We start from the raw sequence: 22,357 nt of genomic DNA on the forward strand, positions 1-22,357 counted from the left end.
CTACCTTGCAATTTAGGACTCAACTTATATATTTAGTTCTCTCTCTCTCTCTCTCTCTCTCTCTCTCTCTTTTTTCCCCTGAGGCAGGGCTCTTTATTTGAACTTCATGTTTACATTGAAAATTACTGAACTCAAATGTGAATAGCATTTTTTTCCAGTAAAATTAGTGAGGAGACTGATTTAAAGAAACTGGTCACATTGATGGTGCTGTGAATTTTTGTCTAATTACCATCAGCTTTTTCTTATGATAATTTTCAAAGTTTAATGGTATTTTCTACTCTTTCAAAATAAATGACAAATTAGCTGTAGACCCCAAGAGGTACTCTTTTTCTAAGGACACTATTAGGGCAAAAATATAGCTCCTTCTGCCAATCTTGTCTCTCCTGTAACCTAAAAATAGAACAAACTCCAAATACAGCACAAACTCCAAGTATAGAATCCTGAGGCCAACCACCATCATAGGCAAGGCTCACTCAGTACCCCACCCATGCATCCTGGATGTTTTTCTAGTAATATTTTGTGGTTTCTGCCTCCTCCACTACTCATGTAATAAACTTACATGAGCAAAATCATAACAATAACAAAATAATACAATTTATAAAGTGAAGAGCCTTGCCACTTCCAGAGAAAAATACCATTTGTGTGCGTAGCTTTTCAAACCTTTTCAAAGCCTATGTTTCAGTATCATTTTCATTCCTACACAAGCATACTTTTCTGAGTTCATTTCTAGTGGGTACTTTTCTACAAGAAAACTGGATTATATTATACATACTGTTTTGCAATTTTCTTTTACAACCTAAAATGTGTAGAAATTATAGCACACACTACACCACTGTAACACAGTTTATTCAACTATTTTCTGAATGATGGCTATTGGGGTGTTTCTACTTTGGGGTTGCACAGCAGTGCTGGAATAGACATTACTATGTGCTAATATTGGATGGAACTGACTCAGAGAAGACATGTAGTTTTTATTTTATAGTAAAATATAGCAAAAATTACTCTAAAGATGGCATCATTCCTTTTATGTCTTCTGTTTTTGTTGTTATTTTTATGAAGGGCAACTGAAAAAACTAAAAAGGATTCATTATTTTGCTTATATTTTGGTTATTGGTGAAATTGACCATTATCTCATGCATTTATTCTCTATTTTCATATTTTTTATTCATTTCAGTTTTCCACTTTTCTCTAGATTATTTATTATTGATTTGGAGGAACTGTCCATATTGTGACTATTAAACCTTGTCTTACATAGATATAAATATCTTCTTCCAGGTTGTCCTTTGTCTTTTGCCTTTGTTTGTAGTATGTATTTCTACACAGACATTAAAATATTTTACAGTCAAATCTATCAGTCTTTTACTTTGTGGTTTCCAGTTTTCATTCCTTTCCAGACATTTGGAAAGGTCTAATTCACTCAGGATTTTAAAAGAATTAAGAATAAAAATTGCATGGAGCAGGAAAAGGTACCTAATTTAATTTTGTAATAAAAATTATATATGAAAAGTTTATTTGAATTCTTACTCTGCTTATTTTGATTGAGTGTTGTATAATTATTCTTCCTTTTTGGGTTTTTGAGACAGATAGACATGGTCTAGCTACATATGCACAACTGACTTGAACTCATTATCCTCCTGCTACCATCTCCCAAGTGTTGGAGTTACAGGCATGAACTACCACACCTGGCTAACTCACTTATTTTGAGATCCTACCTTCATGATATATTATAGCAGGTTTCCTCACAGCATATTCACTTTCACTGATTGAGCAAATCTTTCAGTTAACACACTGTATTAATTACTGTAGTTTCATATTATTTTTAGAAATCCACATCATTATTCATTCTGCTTCCAAATTTTCTTAGCTATTTACAAGTATTCTCTATTGCAAATAAATCTTAGGAAGAAGTTTTCAAGTTCCAATGGAATAATGGTTTTCTGATACAAAATCATTTCTTTTGTTTCCTATTCAGAATTTCTCTTATGGTTGCAGTGTTTTCCTCATAAGGTATCACACAGTTTTATAGTTTTGTTATTTTGAATTGTATCTTGTTAAAATAGATTTTTTTGATTGGCAACAGCTATTGATTTCTAATGTTCACCTAGAACTCAACCCTTACTAGCTCCCCTAACTAGTTCTTTTTAGCATGCTCTAGAACTTTCTAGGCAGACAATATTTTCATCTGTGAATTGTGATGGTCTTGTTTTTCCTACTCAATATTTGTCTCTTGGTTTTCTTGATTTTTGCCCCAAAACCTCTAGAACAATATCAGAAAATAGCTCTAATATTGGCTGTTTCACTCATCTGTGAATTCTGAGCCCTGCTGTAGGAAGGCTCTCAAGTCTTCTTTTCCCTGCACCTAGGCTAAGACCCTTTCCCAGTATTTCCAGCCTGGGTCTACTATGGAATGAATCACATGAAAATGCACTTGTTTATGAGCCTGAGGCTTTCTGTCATCCATGGGGTCTTCACATGACAGCATCTTCGTCTCATTGCTAAAGAACCTATTAGCTAACCCAGTCTTTTGTACCTAACAGTGATTCAGTTCATTTGGGTTTCTAATTTTTCTCCATTTTAGTCTTTTCTGCATTCTCTCGAGAGGAGAAAAATTCTGTTTTTACTCAAATTCTTTCAGCTCTTTCCTTGTTTCTCTATCCTTATCACAGCTCCTTTAGTTCAAGCTCCCATTTTCTCTTGCCTAGAGCAATGTTTCTTCAACTCAAATAATAAATAAAACCCATATAAAGGAAAAAAATTCAATGGCCCTGTCAAATCAGGTTTTATCATTTTTCTTATACACATAAAAATAAAATATGGTATAAACTCCTTACACTTATAATTTATATATGACCCTATAATTAAACAACATTTATACATTAAATTTTTACAAACCAGAATAATTAAAATTATGAAATTAAAGTGACAGGTAATACTGTTTTGTTGAAGGTAACTTGTCAATTTTAGATTAATAGTATAAACATATGCCCAGATCTGCTTCTATACAATGTTTCTGTGGGGTTCCCCCTAATTTTAAATTGTGAAAAAATACACATAAACTGTACTATGTAACCATTTTAAATATACAATTCAGTGGTATACAGTATATTTATATTGCTAACCAGTGATCACTATCCTTCATCTTCACCTCTTTTCATCTGAAAAAAATGGAAACTCCACACCCATTAAAAGCTTACTTTCCATTCCTCCTTTCCCAAGCCCCTGCAGTCATTCTACTTTCTGTGTATATTTTGACTGCTCTCCGTACCATATGTTATTGGAATCACACAGTATTTATCTTTTTGTTGCTGACCTATTTCACCTAGCATAATGCCCTGATGTTCACTCATGTCATAACATATGTGTGAATTTCCTTCTTTTTGAAAGCTGAATAATAATCCATTGTATGCATATACCATATATTTTGTTTAACCTTTCATTTATTGATTGATTCTTGGATCCTCCTTTTAGCTACTGTGAATAATGCTGCTATGAACACCAATGTACAAATATTTTTCCAAGACCCTATTTTCAAATCTTTTGTGTGTATACCCAGGAGTTGAACTGCTGGATCATATGGTAATTGCCATTTTTCATTTTTTGATGAATTACCATATCATTTTTCATAGCACGTACATCATACTAAATTCCTACCCAGAGTGTGCAAGAGCTCCTATTTCTTCATGTGCTCCTCAACATTTGTTATTTTCTGTTTTAGTGATAGTTACCTCAATGGGTGTGAATCAGTATCTCACTGTACTTTGGATTGATATTTCCTTAATAGTGATGGTAAATATCTTTTCATGTGTTACTTGGTCATCTGTATATCTTCTTTAAAGAAATAGCTACTCAAATCCTGTGCATATTTTTATTCAGGTTGGTTTTTGTTGTTGTCTCTGTGTTTTTACTACTAGGACTCTCAAGTAGGAACTATTCATTTGAATTGAATGGGTCAGAAAATGATTTTAATTACTCAGTACTTTGTGTGCTATTTCAGAAAAATCAGACATTATTCTTAACCAAAATGTGCAATTCTCAAAAGCTAATTTTAATGAGCTGTCATTTGATAACTCAGTAAAATTTGTTCATCTGAAGGTAAGATAAGCATGGGAGAGTTCCTGAATTTGCATTAGATAGAGGTATAAAACCAGACACAGAAAAGTTCATCTCATTTGCTTTTATATTAACTTGTTCATTGGTGGTGCTGGCTGGTATTTATAAAGACATGATTATGTGGTAAGTGTTCTAGTGAATGTTCTTTTTTTGTTTGTTTTACATAGACATGTCTATACTACTGGGACACTTTGATAACTCAGTTTTCTCAACACATTTTTCTGTTATAAGCTAGTATACTCCATAGCACCTTGTTTATACAGTGTACCATGAAAAGCAAAATACTTAGAAACAATTTTTGAAGCACTGAGGTGGGACTTTTTTCTCATAACAAAGTATGACATAAGGGAGTCCAGTTTGCAGATTAACTAGATCTCAGGAGACTATTTATAAATCACATTATCAGATGACAGTGCTTGATTGAATAATGATTATCAATTTTGATTATAAAAGAAATTGAAGTTTCTGTCTTTGATAATAAAATATTTTCTCAGGATGGGAAGACTTTAGGATCATCCTTTAAGTCATGATTGGTCACTAGGAAGGCTTGTGAAGTCTGATACCAAGGATGAGGGAACTGATACTAATGTCATTTGAAAGGATGGATGCAACCTAGCTTAACAGTGTAACACTGCCAAATCTTCCCCTCCATTATCAGCCATAAGTGTAACACATACGTGAAAAAACTAAAATGGCTCAGCATTGTGCTACAGTTTCAAGGACTGTGGGACAAGCCTTCTGGAACTGTTTGTTGGTAAGTGGCCATATTGTTCAATAAACTGGCCTGGGCACCACCAATAAACAAAAGGATTTACTTGGAAAAACAGAAGAAAAGATTTTAATGCTGCCTTTTTTTAAAGATCAATTTCAAATGTTGTTCCTACAAGAAATCTACCAGAGGTAGCCATTCCTTGGACCCCATAGAATTTGGCTCTTATCTCAATCGCTACGTTTAGTGCTAAAATTTTGTTTCTTCAGGTCTTTCTCATTTGTGAGTTCTTTGAATCATGAGTTTCTCTGCACTTTCTATGTAAGCTCAGATTCTAGCACATAATAGATACTTAGCAAATGTTTAATGAACATATGAAGCAAAATAAATTAAAAAACAAAACAAAACACTTTCCCACTGCTAAAAGTTGCCACCACTCAAATTGTGTTCTGGAGCACTGATGAATGTAACTGGTATCCTTCTCCCTTTCCTGCTTCTGTCAACATGGTACATGTGCAGTTTGGCCTCTGCAGGAGCATAAACTGAACTTTACAGCATAAGTTTTCAAAGTTTTTGGCTGTTTATGGTACAGGCCCTGAAGTTAGGTTCCTAGACTCCCGAGTAGATAGTCAGAATCCAAGACCTCTCCACAGGGCATTTGTGGGAAAAACTGGATACATGTCACACACATCCCACAAGGTATTTTTCATGGTTCTAAATTCGATGAAAGAGTAGAGAATAAAAACACCTCCAATTCATTCTCTCTTAAAGACTTTTCTAACTAGAAGCAAATCCAAACTGTTCTCCAATAGTAGGAGTCAGGTCCTGGATTTTCTCTAGTCATTCTTGTTGGATTCTGATACAAAATACCCATGGCAAATCAACCGCCCATCCCTCATCTGCCACAACAATTTGCCTGGGATTGAGGGCTTTCTTGGTGGTGATTTGAATGCTAAAATCAAGACAGTCTTAGGGAAATTAGAAAGGTTGATTATCCTAAATTGGTAAAACATCATTAGCCCCCTTGCCAATTCCCTTGGTAGACAGACATATTTAGTCAAATCCAGTCTTTATAGGTAGTAGGCACATGTATAAAACTGTTGAATCGATACCCTTTCCTTCTTTTTCTGGATTGCAGTGTTTCTTTAGTTTATAGCAGTGTATCTCAAATTTTATCATGCAACAGAATCACCCAGAAAACTTCTTAAAATAGAGATTGCTGGACACTGTCCACAGTTTCTAATTTCATAAATCAGGTGTAGGGTTTAAAAGTATCTTTCATCAGTTACCAAGTGATGTTGGTCTAGGGACTCAGTGAGAACCACTGCCAGAGAAATTTTGCATAGTATCATCTTCTTCCAAACAAACATGTAATTAGAAAAGGGTCAGTTGAAAGTATGAGGGCATGAATCACCAATACAGCAGCACAGACTTTTGTAAGAATCAATTTTCTTATCTAAAGCACTGCTCAATGGTGAGTATTGTTTATAAAATGATATACAAAATAGAATATTAAAGGTTTAAACTTTCAAGGAAGTTTTTACAGAGCTATGGAGAATTTCCCTACTGTTGAGAGTACTTTAATGACTGATGTCTCAGTGGAAAAGCATGCACATTGTAGCACATTTCTGGTGACATTTGGTTCCTCTTATGTATGCTCAAATCTACAGTTCAAATATTTTTTTTGCTTAACCAACCTCTGCAAGCTTTTAAATGTAACTGAAGATGTAACAAAACTATAAAAGGAATTCCACATTGTAAACATGCATTCAATTTTATGACAAAATTCTGCCCTTGGAAACATCCATTGTTTCCCTTTAGTACACAAATTTTGCCTTCATCTGTGGAAATACTCTGTCTTCAAAGAAAGGTTCTTCATTTGGGTGTTGGATTTGACCTTAGAACAAACTGAGCTATGTGCTTTGGTATTCGAATTTAAATCTCCTATCTGAAAACAGTTTCTAGGGGTTGGAGGCATGGTTCGAGTGATAGAGTTAGAGTGCCTGCCTAGCAAGCACAAAGTACAGAGTTCAAATCCCAGTATTGAAAAAAAAAAAAAAAAACCCAAGCCAAACAAACACAAAAAACAGTTTCCAGGGAAATGTACCTGAGAAATTTTAATATGCTAATGCACAACATGAATTTCTAAATGTTTCAAATCTCAGAGACTAGTTTTCAATAATAACCATTTTGTTTTCTCTCCAGCGTTCTGGTGGTGGGCTTGCCATTCCTTTGTGCGCCTTCCAGGGGACCGTGTCTCTCCATGCGCCTACTGGGAAAACCCTCTCTCTTTCTACCTACGAGGTCAGCGCAGAAGGGCAAAAAATAACTCCAGCCTCTAAGAAAATAGAAGTCTATCGATCTAAAAGTGTTGGCCATGAACCAAACTCAGAGGATTGTCGTCCTACATTTGCAGACACCAGTGTCAAGATACACTTGGAGGTTCTTGAAATTTGTGATAATGAAGAGGCCTTGGACACTGTGTCAATCATTAGCAACATCAGCCAGTCCTCCACCCAAGTCAGGTCTCCCTCACTACGCTACTCAAGGAAAGAGAACAGATTTGTTTCATGTGATTTAGGGGAAACAGCCTCATACTCCCTCTTTTTACCCACAAGTAATCCTGATGGTGATATCAACATCTCCATTCCAGACACTGTGGAAGCACACAGACAGAACAGTAAGAGGCAACATCAAGAGAGGGATGGCTATGAGGAAGAAATCCAGCTGTTAAATAAAGCTTACAGAAAAAGAGAGGAAGAAAGCCAGGGGTCAACTGGTTGAAGCCAGAATGGCTGAGCAGCTTCCAACTGGGGAACCAGCACCTTTGTTCTGAGACTGATTTCCTTCCATTTGTTGATTTATACAACCTTTACTGGTTTACCATTTTATTATTTTTAGTGTGAGCAGCTGGAACTAGTGCAAACACTAAATGCATTTTATGTGCTACCTAAAGATCACACACTGTGGTGACTGGAAGATTCTGTGTCTTATTCAATTTCTAAAAAACTTTTTCTAATTCAAATCTTGGCCTAGTGTACTGTTTATGCCTGTGTTTGTCAAATGAATACCTTGTCCTTATGCACATGTTTCTAAATACAATGTTGGCCTTTATTGCAAGGAGGAAAGAGACATTTGGAGAACAGAAGAGATGTAGCAAAACTCTGAGCTATATTTGAAGAGACTTCCCTAACCGTGGCTAGCAAAACAAGCTTATCCAGTTACTGCTTTAGCTTTATTCTGATGTTCAGGAAGTACAATGTAAAAAGGCAAATTCCCTTCTAACTTGGAAGAAATATGCATATCCCTAAGTCTATAGTTGTTCCCTTTGTTTCTATAAAATACAAATAGTTTAATGGGCAGTCCTTTTTTTCCTTTCTCTTAAATATCTGAGCAGTTTTTCTTTTCATCTTTTCAGTATGTCAAGATGGCTTTTAAAACAAAAAACGCGCTGCATGTTACAATTGGAATTAGAAGTAATCTTTTAATTCAAACATTATTGGAAAGGGTTTGTTGTTAGCTTTCCTTCCCTATAATAAATACCTGAGACAACCAACTTACAAAGAGAAAAGTTTTGTTTTGGCTCAGTCTTAGAGGTCCCAGTCCATGATCCATTGGTTCCATTACTTTGGGGCAGCACATCATGGGAGTAGATGGCAGGACAAAACAATTCACCTCATGGTGAGCCAGGGAGAAAAAGAAAGGAAGGTACTAGAGTGACCCACATTCCCTTTGGGGACATGTCACCAATGATCTCCTCACTGGCCCCACGCCCAAAAGGCTTCACACTCCTTCCAAAAGCACTTCCCTGGGAACCAAGACTTCACCCTGTGAACCTTTAAGATCCAAATTATAGCAAGCTGCTAAGTGTACACTTCATTCTAGAATTGTTTTGTCTATTTGGATGGAAATTAGGGGAAAACAGTGTCAGATTAAGTATTGAGAAGTGCAACAACTAGAGGAACAAGCTTCTGGAAAAAGTGGAGGAAAATCCTCTGAGTCTAAAATAAAATTATCTGTTCTTAAAGCTGAAGACTGGGCAGACTTTTGTAGCCATTCTTAAAACAGAAAAACACTACATCAAATATTATTTCAAGATTAAGTGCTATTTTGGTTCTTCCCCAAAGACAACACGTGTTATCTCAAACAAAGAAACAATTCAACATGTATTTTATTAAAATGATTATAAGGTATATATTTCAAGATTAATTTTTAAATGAATTATATCAAAAAATGCAGAAATCACCTTGCCAATATATTTGTAATAAATATTACAAAAATTTTTTCTTTAAATTGTTATTCTAATATTTCTGCAAAACTGTATTAAATGTTACTTAAATGCTTTTTCCAAAGGTATTGGTGTTTTACATGGTCTTAGACTTTGTATACCCCACCTCACTCATACAACTTATTTAGAGATTGAGTGGATTATATTTTAGAATAACTTTTCATTTTTTTGTCATTATACTGAACCAAAATTATAAATTACTTCATAGAGGCTTCCAAGTGTTCTGCCAAGAAGTCATTTTCAAAATAATTATCTCTATGAAATTTCTCCATGTCTTAACTACTCAATATCTCATCTAAATTTGATGTAATGTCATTAGCAATGTTTGTAAAAGCAAGTCTCAATGCATAAATTCAAACTTAAAAGTGTGCTCACTACTAATAAATTTTATTTTAAAAGATTTCATATAACTAAAATAAATGGCTATTTTAACACAAGGAGAAATGGGGAAATCTGTCTCATGTTACATATCATTAACATTAAATGTCTTCCTAAGAGAATAACTGAAACTTCTAATAATGTGTAAAAGATTTTGATAAATCTACATGTATGATTTGCTGAAGGAGAAAGGAAACACTGCCGCCTTTTAAAATGCAATTTCTGGCTTGGTACTGTGGCTCAAACCTATAATCCTAGCTCCTTGGGAAGCAGAGATCTAGAGAGTTGTGGTTTGAGGCCAGCCCCAGCAAAAAGCTTATAAGACCCCATCTCAACCAATGGCTGGGTGCTGTGGTATGTACCTGTCATCCCTGCAACCTGGGAAGTATAACTAGGAGAAACAAGGTCCAGGCTAGCCCAGGCATAAAGTGAGACCCTATCTCCAAAATAACCAGTATAAAAAGGGCTAGCAGAGCAGCTCAAATGGTAGAGCACTTGCATTGCAAGTGCGAGGCCCTGAGTGGGAAGAAGCATAAGAATGGTATTGGCAGACAATAATATCCATTTTCCTGCCTTGTCTTTCTTTTCATTGATGTAGGTTGGGGGAACTAAAAAAAACCAAAACTAAGATAATCCTCCTTAATTGCCCTTGGTCTTTGAACTATATGATAGACGTACTTAAAATTTCACTGTATTGAAGCAGTACCAAGAGTATTTAGTCCAGAGACAGAGTTTGAGAGGACAATCTCATTTGCTGAATCAATAAAAACTTACTGTGGCTGTGCATAAACATGGATGGCTCCTCTAAATCCTTGTAAAGAAAAGGGCAAGTTAACTTACACAAGTCTACTTAAGTTTACTTACTCTTTAGTGTTTTGGTTACAAAAATGTTTTTCTGGCATAGAAAATGACCTTACAGCAGCTTATACTATATCCACATCGCTTAGTCTTGCATTTTTGTATAGTTTATCTATTTTCTTTAAAAATGTGTTAAACTTTAAAATGTCACCATCTGGTGGTGATTCCTACAAACTGCAAACACATAATCCTTGTATCACTCGAATATGTATTAAACACATAACCAAATGGAGAAGCCATGTGTAGGTGCTCCTGTCCATAGCCAGAAAAAGTCCTAGCCAAAACCCAGGATAAATCATTAGGTGTTTGAGTAAAGATAACTCCAAATGATTGCAGACCCTAACTAATATATCTTCCCAGAAGAGATTTCATCCATTTTGGACCAAGGAAAAATCATCCCCATTGTGTCCTATCCAAATTATGGAATACATAAGCATTATTGCTTTTTTATTTCACTGAATTTTCAAGTGGCTTGCTGTATAGCAATAATAATTGCAACAACACTCCAGAACCTTCTTCTGCTACTATGTAGTTCTGATGTTTGCAGGAGCTGCCATTTATTGCATTGATGAGGCAGGTGATGAGGCAGGGGGATTACTGGGATGAAGGAAAGTGACCCTGTAGCTCAAAGCTTCAGGTATAGTGCCTGTCAGTAAACTAATTGGGGATCCAGAACACCAATTGCTGAAATGAGTTGAATTAACCAGGGCAACTCACAAGGCTTTGCTGGTTGTGAGTTCACAGACTTGATCACTGGCCCAAGCACCAGATCAGACCAGCAATTCTAGAACAGAAACCAGAGCTGTGCAAAGGATGCCATCTACAGAAGCAAAAAATTTCCCCAAATCTCCTACAACAAGCTACATCACACAGAGGGAGGGAGGGAGGGAGGAAAGGTGGGGGGGGGGGAGAGAGAGAGAGAGAGAGAGAGAGCAAGAGAGAGAAAGAGAGGTGTAACAGTGACAGTTCATAATTACCAGAAATAAGGCTGTCTTGAAGAAACCAAGAAAAATTAGCTGGAAATTTTAAGATATTTCCACTATTCCCTTATTGCCTAGCAAGGAGGGGACTAGAGATTACATCAGTAATAATATTAAATCAAAACCCATACATTTTCTTTCTCTTAGTTTACTTTGTGATTTTATGATATAGTCAGAAAGAGTTGTTCTCTAAAACTTCATTTTCAACATAACTAAAATTTCCCAATTTAATGTGACAAGATACTCTACTGATTTTTTAAATTTTCCCATAATCTTCCTGATATGATGTAAATAGTTTCTCCATTTCCTTTTTTTTTCTTTCTCCTTCACAAACTGCCAGCATCTTATATTCAATACAGGGGTAGGTCACTCTTCTCAACATGCACCCCCCAACTCCCTACACACTGTCCCTGTCCTTAAGTGAAGCTAGGAGACAATTAAGAGTTTCATTTTTCAAAGGGAACACTAAAGTTAACCTCCACTCCCAGGCGCTCATAACTATTAGCTCTAAGAAGAAATTATGTGTCAGTTTTGATATAAAGAATATGAAAAATAAACTTCCTGATACTGAGAAAACTGGTAGTTCTCAGTACCACCAGTGATGTGGTTCCCTGCAGCTCAACCTTGCTGCATTTTGAGGTGATCTGTGGAGTGGGGGTGTGGATGTCTGTGGAAACTGAATGCCAAATGCTGTCATTTTGAAAGCAACAGCTGCGAATTCTGCACCCTAGCCCATGCTAAGTGGAGAGGGTATTTGAGAAAGACATCTTTAGGCTTCTCAGTCACATCACAATAACACTTTCTCCCCACCCCATTAGTCTGTCTACTTATCTCAAAAGTTACTGCTTATTTTATCTACCTCCAAAATTAAATTTTTTCTGTAACATCGATGGCTGTTGAAAAGGAACTTTCCTCTACCGTCTTAGTTGAGTATTTGGGGGTCAGCGAATTAAACTGAAAAAACAGATTAGTAACATAAAAGACAGACCTAATTGTATCTTCCTGAAATCCAATTAAAAAAAAAAAAAGGCAACTCAAGGAGGTGGTTAGAATTTGGGGCTTTCATAACCGGGACCTGTGGAGGATATGTTCCAAGACATTCAGTGGTTGCCTGAAACCCCAAATAGTTCTTAACTCTTATGTATTCTGTTTTTCTTACACATGTATATTTATAGTAAGTTAATTCATTTCCTAAGACTTCTAAACTGAATTTGGGCAGACTTGCTCATCTTATGCCATTGGATAAAGGTAGTAAAAAAATGGAAGGTGATCCTTTAAAAGTCCGGAGCTCATTTATATGTATATATTTGGAAGAGGTGCCAGGCTGTTTTCAAGACAGGTGATGTACTCACTTCTTCAGAGTTTTAGTAGATTCCGCATTGGTCCATAGGCTTTGTTTGAATTGGTTACTATCCAGGGCCATTTGGGGCCAAAGTCCACATTTTGCCAGGAGGAATCCAAAAAAACCCCTAAATTTCCTCACTTGCCTAGCCTAGGTAAAAACCCCACGAGCCTTCTGCTCGGCCTCCTTCCGAAAGCACAACGCCGGGCGCCTAGGGCGCTCCGACATGCTTCACATTCGCCGCTTCCGGCTCTCCGTTGCAGGACGCGGCGGCGTCACCGGAAACGTCTGCTTGTGACACTAAACGGCCCTCCCTCTCGCGCTGGGCGCCGGAAGCAAAACGGAAGTGGATGTGCACCCGCTTCCGGTCCCAGACGCCATTTCCAGCGGTTGCGACTTCTTACGGGTTGTAGTGCGCCAGGACAATGAGCTATGACTACCACCAGAACTGGGGTCGCGACGGAGGGCCCCGCAGCTCCAGCGGGGGTTACGGAGGGGGTCGCGGGGGGAGCCGAGGCTCCGGCGGCGGCGGCGGCGGAGGCGGAGGGGGCGGTGGTCGAGGCGGCCGGGGCCGGCATCCCGGACACCTGAAAGGCCGCGAAATTGGCTTGTGGTACGCGAAGAAACAGACTCAGAAAAACAAGGAGGCGGAGAGGCAGGAGGTAATCTGAGACAACACGGCGGGGTGAGGTGGGGGGGACAACCCGCAGGGTTGTCCTTCGTGTCTTAGCGGATGCCGCGCCGGGAAGCGTACGTCGGGCGCCATGCGCGGTAACGCTTACAGGAGGGACGGCGTGCGGCGTAATGTTAGCCGTGCGCGCGGGGACTGAGCCGGCCGGGCTGGTTGCGGGCTCTGGGCCCGGGGACTAACTGTGTGCGGGGGTTAAAGTCAGGCTCCAGCCGCAGCGGACTTTATTAGGAGCATCATGTCATGCCTGTGGCCGTCGTTTGGCTCAGCACAATTACTGTCACTTCTGCGTTCTTGCCCTGGTGAGGCTGAAGGTGGTTGAAACCTGCAGCGCAGATAGGTTTGCGGGGAACGAGAGCTCCAGGCGCTGTGGGATGAACCGGTTCAGGGTTGGGGTTGGGATGGGTCACAAACCCGGGCGGGGTGAGTAGGGGGGTGGTCTCGTGGTTAGCACCTCCACCTTGAGAAGGAACTTTAGGCTCCTGGGAGAGGAAGAAACTAGAATATGGTTTGTCTCCTCAGGTTTTGGTCAGTTTGATTTGTGTTGAAGATCTCTAGTAAAGAAAGCATCAGGTTCCTTGAGTGGCTCATTCTAATAAAACAGAAGACTTACCACTAGGCAGAAGTCTTTAATACAGGTCTTAGAACAGCTTTTTAGATGTGGGTGTAATTAAATCATTTCTTAGGCTACTTTTTGAAAACACTTGTTTTACTTTTAACCATTTTCATTAAAGCGGTTTTGGGGCTTAATAAATTCATGTTCACAGTTTATCACATTGTTTTACAAAAAACAAAAGGAGTCTGATGGATAGAGCCTAGCACGCTACAGGCATGGATTCCATTCTCAATATATATGTGTGTATGTATAAATAATTTATTCTTGACAGTCCCAAATAAACTTTTTGAACAAATGATTTTTTTGAAAATGAGGAGGCACATCTAGTCATACTGAAATTGGAAAGAAGTGACTCATATCTGTAAACGAATGTACACAGTAACTTTGTCAACTTCTACTTGTCCTGCTCAAATAAGGTTTTATGCATGTTGCTATGGGGATCTGAAGAAGTAAATTCAGGAAATTTACACTGCAGTAGGGAAAAAAGACTGAAACACATGAAAAATTAAACAAGTCAGGAAAAAATGTTGACTATTTTCACAAGGGTGTAGCTACAGGGTGCAGGAGCTACTATGAATGAAACCATCTCCATTTAAGTAAATGTCACTACCATTTATTCAGTTAGCCAAATGGAATATAACTTTGACTCTTTGAGTAAATTTATTTGCTCTGCCTCCTTAATATATCCCAAATCCAGCCACTTATCTCTACCATAATTACATAGATCAAGCCAGTACTCTGTTTTCTGTTCATAGCCTCTTAACTGATCTTCCAGCTTCTACTCCTACACCTCATTAAATCTGTCCTTTATACATCCACTCATGATGGTCCTTCAAAAAAAAAAAAGAAAAATTAAGCCATTTAGTCTCTGCCTAACAACTTGAGATTTGAAGCCATGTCACTTTTGTCTCATTCTAATACATTTTGATGTCCCACTAGCATGTTTTCTGGAAATCGTGGTAGTCTGGCTTTAAGCATAGCCAGAGAGATTTTAAAAGATTTTGGAATGGAAATAACCCTTGAACTGCAACTTGAAAGATGGCAAAGTGTACGTCTCCGTGTGTGTTTGGGGTTTTGGAGTTTGGAGAGGAGTCCGGTCAGGCAGAAGCATGTGTCACAACGTAGACGTCAGGAAGGATGTGTGCAGGGAGCTGAAGGAGCATGGGTGTGGGGAGTGATGAGATGAGGACAGCGCAGTGCATTTCAAACTCTGTGCCACATTGCACATAAGAGAGTACATTTTAATTTACAACTCAGAACATAGCTAAACCAAAAAAATTATGAAATGTTACTTAATTACCTACATAGCACTCTGAAGCAGTTTTTTGTTTTGTTGTTTTCCTTTTCTGCGAGATATATATATATATATATATATTTTTTTTTTTTTAATTAATGCAGGTCATAATCAGGTAACAATGTAGGGAATGGATTGAAAAGAGGCAATCCTGGCTCAGAGGGACCAGTTAAATAGTTCTAGCAGTAATTAACCTGCGATATGGCAGCTTGACTATTGGGTCTCAGACTCAAATGTACATAGCAAGCATCTGACACCTGTTAAAATGTAGGGCTGGGATGGGGCCTGAGATTCTACTTTCCTAGTACTTCCAGGTGACCCCAGTGCTGCAGGGCTGTAGGTCACTCGAGTTGTAAATTTAAATTCTTTCTGAGGAAGAGAAAGTTGTAGAAGAGTAGCATGGAGCAGCCAAAGTAGAGAAAATTAAGAAGAATATAGAAGATTAACTCAACACAGCTAGCACTGCACAGGTGTGGTGAAAGCTGAGCATGTCTTTTTTATCACCAGTCATTGCAATGGTGGGAGTCAAGCAGATTGCAGTAGAGAAGGAGAAATGGAATGATGAAGAAATGGAGTGCTTTCTAGCAGTTTTGCTGTAAAGAGGAAGAACAAGCATTAGCTTGTAGGGGTGGGGATTTAAGGGAGGTTTTTGTTTTGTGTTTTTAGATGAAGAGATTTGATGGTATTCTGTGTACTGACTTTCTTTTCTGCTTTGGCCCCTTGAATGCCAGGAGGTGATATTTTTTTTTTTCTAAACTAAAAGAATTCCTACATCTTTGTGATTTCAGTTTCTATCTCTTTGCTGAATACTCCAAAATTTCTGAATACTCCAAACTTTAAAACATAAAATCTGTCAAGAGGTTGAGATTCATACTTCTATCTGCAAGTAATTACTACAATTGGGAAACTTCACCACTGTTCTTAATTGCCTAGAATTCAAATTTAGCATCCTCTTTTGACCTCCAGTATCACCACCACCTATACACAAAAGCACACACTGTAAGTACCAGCCTCCTCCTGAAGATTGATCTTACTGCTGTTCTCTCAGGACCCAGCCTTGAATCTGGAACAGCTGTCTTTTTAAACTTGCTGTATCTTAAAAAAATAAAAAAGTCTCCAAAGAATTGGGTTTGTCATTCATTCTTTTTTGCCTAAAAAGAAGTTTATTTCTTAGACATACATTAGAAGTTCCTAAAAGTTTTTATGGTTCACCAAGAACCTTATCTTTGTCAAATCTGTTGTTTTCTTTATTTTCATTGTTTGAAGTACCTGCTGCATGTGCTGTGTCCATGAGCCCTAATCTATTTTACTTACTCCCTCTGAAACCAGTTTGTTTATTTATTTATTTATTTTTAGGGAAGCAAGAGCTTTTGCTCATTATTATCAGAATAGTAAGTTTTCAACTTTTTTTAAAAACAGAACATTGGTTTTTAATAACTGGACATTTATAGGGAACTATAAATTATAGTAGAGACAAACATACTTTCTTTGCCAGTCATATTTAGATACCTGATGGGGAAAGGTATAGAAGGATATATACAAAACGGTAACATTAGGTCAGGAAGTGGGACTGGCAGAGAGGACAAGTGTTGGTCATTTTAAGTTTCTTTTATGTGGTTGTTCGACATATATTACTTTTTCTCTCTTTAGTTATTAAATAATTTCATACATGCTTATGTTGATAAAGATCCTTGTTCCTTTTTACAAAATAGAGAGCTGTAGTGCATATGGATGAAAGACGAGAAGAGCAAATTGTGCAGCTGCTGAATTCTGTCCAAGCTAAGAATGACAAAGATTCAGAAGAACAGATATCCTGGTTTGCTCCTGAAGATCATGGGTAAAACAAAAAGTGTTCTTTTAAAGACTAGTGGGGACTTTTTAAAAATAGAATTAGGTAGAAAAAATGATAAAAATTGACATCATAGGCTCTTGTGAATAGAACTTAGTCTTGAAGTAATTTTTTTTAATCTAGATGAAGCATATTTAGAGAAAGGAAGGAAAGGTTTAGGTGACATATACAGCTTATGTGGACATGAGATACAGGGTTACTTGTATTTCCTACTCATTATTTTTGTTTTTCTAAAATTCTTCTGTGGGGGAGGTCCATGTGAAGTTGAATTGATGCTGTTTTAGGAAGGTTGCTAGAATTGTATGGTTTATAGAAAAAATTAGAAATATTTCAGGGACTGAATAATGTAGTTTTCTATCTATAGCTCAGAATGGGTGGCAGAAAGAAATTGAGGCGTGAAATACACCAATCCCAGAAAATCGGAGAAGGAAAATCAATATAAATAGCTGCAATGGAGGAATAACTATTACGTGGATTTCAGTTCTTTTCAAACTACCATAACGAATATCTGGAAATATTCATCTAAAGGGAGGAAAAAAATGAGTTTGTTATAAGAATCTTAAATATACTTCATAATTTTTATAGAATGCAAGCTTTCAGTTTTGATGATTTTGAAATATTTAGACAGCATATCTGTTTTTGTAGTTGTTCCAGGGCTCATGGTCTAACCTTTTTTCACTTTTTATTTATCAAAATAGATACGGTACTAAAGTTTCTGCTGAGAAAAAAACAAACTCAGAGAAGAAACATGACAACCAGGAAAAGAAATTGATAAACCAAGAAAAAAGGACATTCAGAATCAGGGACAAATCATATATCGACCGAGATTCTGAGTATCTCTTGCAAGAAAATGAGCCAGATGTAACCTTAGACCAAAAATTACTGGAAGATTTACAAAAGAAAAAAACTGACGTTCGGTATATTGAAATGCAGGTAATGGGAAGTACCTGTCCCTCTCTTTGTACACTTGAGAGGATGTATTTATGGTTAAAGGTAGCTGCGTGGTACTGATGAGTGAGATTCTTCAACAAGGCAGCCTCTGGGAATTCTTTCTTTGAATTGTAGAGGAAAGTGGTGGGGGTGTAAATTACATTTGATGACACAGACATCAATATTTCTAGGTGTCATAAAATGGTTTTTAAATAATTAAAAATCATAATAGAAATTAAGAAGAAAGGTATGGCTTCTATTATTTCTAACACTAACTCATTTTAACTCATCACATTGACTGTTATTTTTGTGGTACAGTAAGAATAACCTGACTGTAACAAGTGTGACAATAATAAACTATATTACCGAGGACAATTCTAATTTTATTTTTATACATACATATTTTTAATTTTAGGATCGGTCTAATTTTATTTTTATATTTTACATATTTTATCTTTTAATAAGTTTTGTCTTTTTGATAAAAAAATGTTATTAAAGCCGGCTTATTTTTATGTCACTGAAAATTTATTTCATGGCACCTTGTTGGCTATACCTTGTTGAATGTAAACGCTAGTCATTAATGTTTTTATGTAGTGTGAGTATATCCATTAAAGTTTTTTAAATTAGGGAGAAGGTGTTATGTAAAAGAATTAGTCACTGCCTTTTTAGTATTCTTGTTGTAATCCAACCAATTACAGATTTGTTGAGTAGCAGGTATGTGTCAGAAACTGTTACTTTTTAAAATAAGGGTTTTTCATTGAGATCTTATGGCAGCCCTGTGAGATTAAAATCTTTGACGCATTCCTGTCCTGAGTTTGACTTAAATAAGATTGCAGTTCTGAAGCGACTCTGGGTATTAAATTTTCTCCTAACTCAAGTAGCCTGAAATCATCTGAATCTATTCCAGTGCCTACTGCATTAATAAACGTGCACTGATGAATGGAGAACAGGATATGTTGTAGACATCAAATCTAAGAAGAATATATAAAACAAATTGGAACAAATGATAAAAGTAAGTTAGAGGTGGTTAAAGTGCTATGAGATGATAGTTGAGATTTCTTTTACTTCTAACTTTGAAGATACACTTCTTTTCTATTAGCTGCACTGGAACTTAGAACTCTCTTTGAATGTTTCAAAAGTAAGGGATTGGTAAATTCTTTCATAAGAATTTTTAAAGCGTTGATATTTAATACAGGCTATAAGATAATAAGATTGCTGTTAGGTTCTAGTACATTTAGTTATGACATTCTGATTATCATGATTATAATTTGATAACATTTATTTTGTGAAAATTAAAAACTTTTTTAAAATTTCAGCATTTCAGGGAAAAGCTGCCTTCATATGGAATGCGAAAGGTAAATTGCTCTAATACTTAATTTGATTTTCAAAATAGTACATATTTTTAAAAAAAGCTCTGAATCAAGAAAAAATATAAATTAATGAACCTTCTCTTAAACAGAAGTTAACATTATTCTTTTGAGTTCTTGGGGATGAAGTGGAAAAAATGGTCATGAAACTGTTTTTTGGAAGTTTTCTCATTTATCTCCATAATTGAAATCTTCAGTATTTAAAAAAATAGAACTTTCATAAATAAGTTACTTTGGATAAATACCTGCTCTTCATGAAGACCAAGCATTTTAAGTAAAATGAGGCACCACCAAAATATAGTGCTTTCATTAATTTGTTACATTTCACCACACAATTACCCTACATAAAGTAAGATAGTCCTCATCTTCCTCTGTCTTCCCAATCTTATTTATTTTTATTTTTCTTTGCTTTTCATAGCACTTATTACCACCTGACATCTGTGTGTCTTCCCCTCCTAGTTCAATGTAAGTTCTTGAGGACAGGGTCTGTTTTGTTCATTCTGTATCTGTTGAATCAGAATAGTGCCTGGCACTTTATAGACACCAATACAGTTGTCCCTCGGTATCCATGGGGGATTGGGTCTAGGACCCTGTAGATAGCAGAATCCTCAGATGCTCACATCCCTCATGAAATGTGCTGTTTGCATAGAACCTATGCACAGCCACTTACATACTTCAAATTATCTCTCAGTTATTTGTAATACCTAATACAACATAAATGCTATGTAAATAATTCTTAATGATGTATTGATTATATACAGCATATCTAATAATGACAAAAATTACAGGTAAAATTATCATTCAGCTGTTTTGTATCTGATTGGTTGGATCCACAGATGCAGAGCCATGGATATGGAGGGCCAACTGTATTAAAGCTACAACTTTTTCTGATGCGTACATTGTGTTAAATAGATGGGGAATTTTTAAAGCTAGGCTTTCAAATTACGTTGTAGATGAAAATATAACCTATAATACCCTTTTGAATATTAATATATTGAATGTTAATATTAAAAATAGTTAAGGTTTGTGTAACATTTTTAAGAACTGAGATCTTCCCCAAAGATAAGGTTTTCTAAATATCTAAACTTTTGCATTTAATTTAGGTATTTAAAAACTTTATTTTAATTATTTGAAAGAAAGTAATCTTAAAATACATAATATTGTTCCTTGTTCCTAAAACTTTGCAAAACTTGCCCAGCATGCAAAGCCATGTATATGAATTGTGATATAACTCTGTGATATCCTCAGTGGTTATCTGATTGAGGGTTGCTTCTATGTGCAACAGCCCCAGATGTCAACATTCTTTGAGTGTAGTGTTAATACTTACCATGGAACTTAGCTATTTTTCCTATTCATGTTAGGATGTTTTTCTTCATAGTGTTTTCCTTCTGTGTTTATAATTTGATGCTACTATCTCTTGAAAATTGGTAGAGTGATCTATGCAACAAGGAGTGTTGTTTATGACAAAATTTAAAAAGCAATAATGTACTTCGGTTTGGTAGCATTTTGATTAGTATCTTTTCAGACTTAGTGAACGTGATATCCTCTACTTGTTTTCCCTTTTGAAATAGGAATTGGTAAATTTAATTGATAGCCATCAGGTAACAGTAATAAGTGGTGAAACTGGTTGTGGAAAAACCACTCAAGTTACTCAGTTCATTTTGGATAACTACATCGAAAGAGGAAAAGGATCTGCTTGCAGGATAGTTTGTACTCAGCCAAGAAGAATTAGTGCCATTTCAGTAAGTAATCTCTCACTTTAAAAAGTTCCTCTTTTGTCTGCCATTTTCCTTTAAGTACTTTTGCTGGAACTTAACTGATTTTAAAAGTTTAATTCAGCTTAGGATTTGTTGCTATGAAAGCAAATATTTGGCTGACAAATATTTGGCAGTGAAGGCCAAAAGATTGAACAATGTCTCTCTTACAGATAATAGATATTTACGAATTCAATATAAATTATTAATCCAGGAGGATTTCAGTATGAATCCAAAGCTCCAAATAATCTTCATCATTAGATGCTCTAAATTTCACGACTTTGGGTCAACATTCAAACCCATAATTTCAGCTTCTAGAGAGACAGGAATCAGGAGGGTTGCAGTTTGAGACCAGCCTGTGCAGAAAGTTAGCGAGACCCTGCCTCAACAAAAGCTGGGCAGAGTGGCTCATATTGTGATCCCAGCTGTACAGGAGGTGTAGGTAGGAGGATTGCTGTCCTACGCTGGCCTTGTATTAAAAAAATAACTGGAGCAAAATGGTCATGGGCCATGGCTCAAGTTGGTAGGGAGCCTGCCTAGCATTATGAGGTCCTAAGTTCAAAGGTTGGTACCACCAAAAAGTAAAAAATGAATTTTGTCCTTTGACTGGCTTAATAGTATTTTCAATTCTGTTTCTTCAGTATATAAGTACATTTAATAGAGGTGAAAGTGAGAAGCCTTACTTTGTTAAGCTACATTTTTGTACTCAGTGATTTTTTTTTTAAATCCAGCTATTCAATGAGAGGAAATTCATTATAATGAAAAATAAGGCATTGTTTCATTTTATCTTTTTTGTTTTGCTTAAGTGATCTTGGGTAGCTAATCTGCATAAGTCCAGAATTTCCAAAGAAAAGCACAGGTTCTTATAAAAACACAAGAATGTTCTATACATTCTTGTAAAACACAAGACTATTTTACAAATAACATTTGCTTTATGTTTTTGTTGTTGCATTGAACCGGATGACCTAGTGAAATCTGAATTACATATATATATTTAAAGATGCTTGGGGTTTCCTAAAGCATTCAGTGAATAGTGAATGTATTTCCATATTATGGAATTCTTCAATTTTATGATAGCGCTGTTTTTCACATTTCTAAGTAATTCAATGTAGAATCTGTGCTTAGGAACTATATTACCTGTTACAGCAATATTTGGGGTTATAAATACAGTATGTATTTTAAGCTGTGGACAAT

The 22,357-nt window shown here is 36.4% G+C and overlaps 2 protein-coding genes across 3 annotated transcripts in view; both read left to right on the plus strand.

Annotated features, from left to right (window-relative positions):
* Gpr149 (G protein-coupled receptor 149) overlaps nt 1-9,606 on the plus strand; it is a 58,637-nt gene extending 49,031 nt beyond the window's left edge. Inside the window, exon 4 of the mRNA XM_020187830.2 lies at nt 7,025-9,606. Coding sequence (XP_020043419.1) covers nt 7,025-7,603 — 579 coding nt within the window. The 3' untranslated portion in view covers nt 7,604-9,606. The remainder of the gene's footprint in view (nt 1-7,024) is intronic.
* A 3,409-nt stretch (nt 9,607-13,015) lies between these two features.
* The window catches only part of Dhx36 (DEAH-box helicase 36), a 38,111-nt gene continuing 28,769 nt past the window's right edge, over nt 13,016-22,357 (plus strand). For both annotated transcript variants that reach the window (XM_020180833.2, XM_074073948.1), the window contains exons 1-5: nt 13,016-13,327; nt 16,976-17,100; nt 17,811-18,045; nt 19,359-19,397; nt 20,981-21,151. In XM_020180833.2, the coding sequence (XP_020036422.1) occupies nt 13,091-13,327; nt 16,976-17,100; nt 17,811-18,045; nt 19,359-19,397; nt 20,981-21,151 (807 nt within the window). In that variant the 5' untranslated portion in view covers nt 13,016-13,090. The remainder of the gene's footprint in view (nt 13,328-16,975; nt 17,101-17,810; nt 18,046-19,358; nt 19,398-20,980; nt 21,152-22,357) is intronic.

This window comes from Castor canadensis, chromosome 5 (genome assembly GCF_047511655.1).
Source record: "Castor canadensis chromosome 5, mCasCan1.hap1v2, whole genome shotgun sequence".
Lineage (NCBI taxonomy): Eukaryota > Metazoa > Chordata > Mammalia > Rodentia > Castoridae > Castor > Castor canadensis.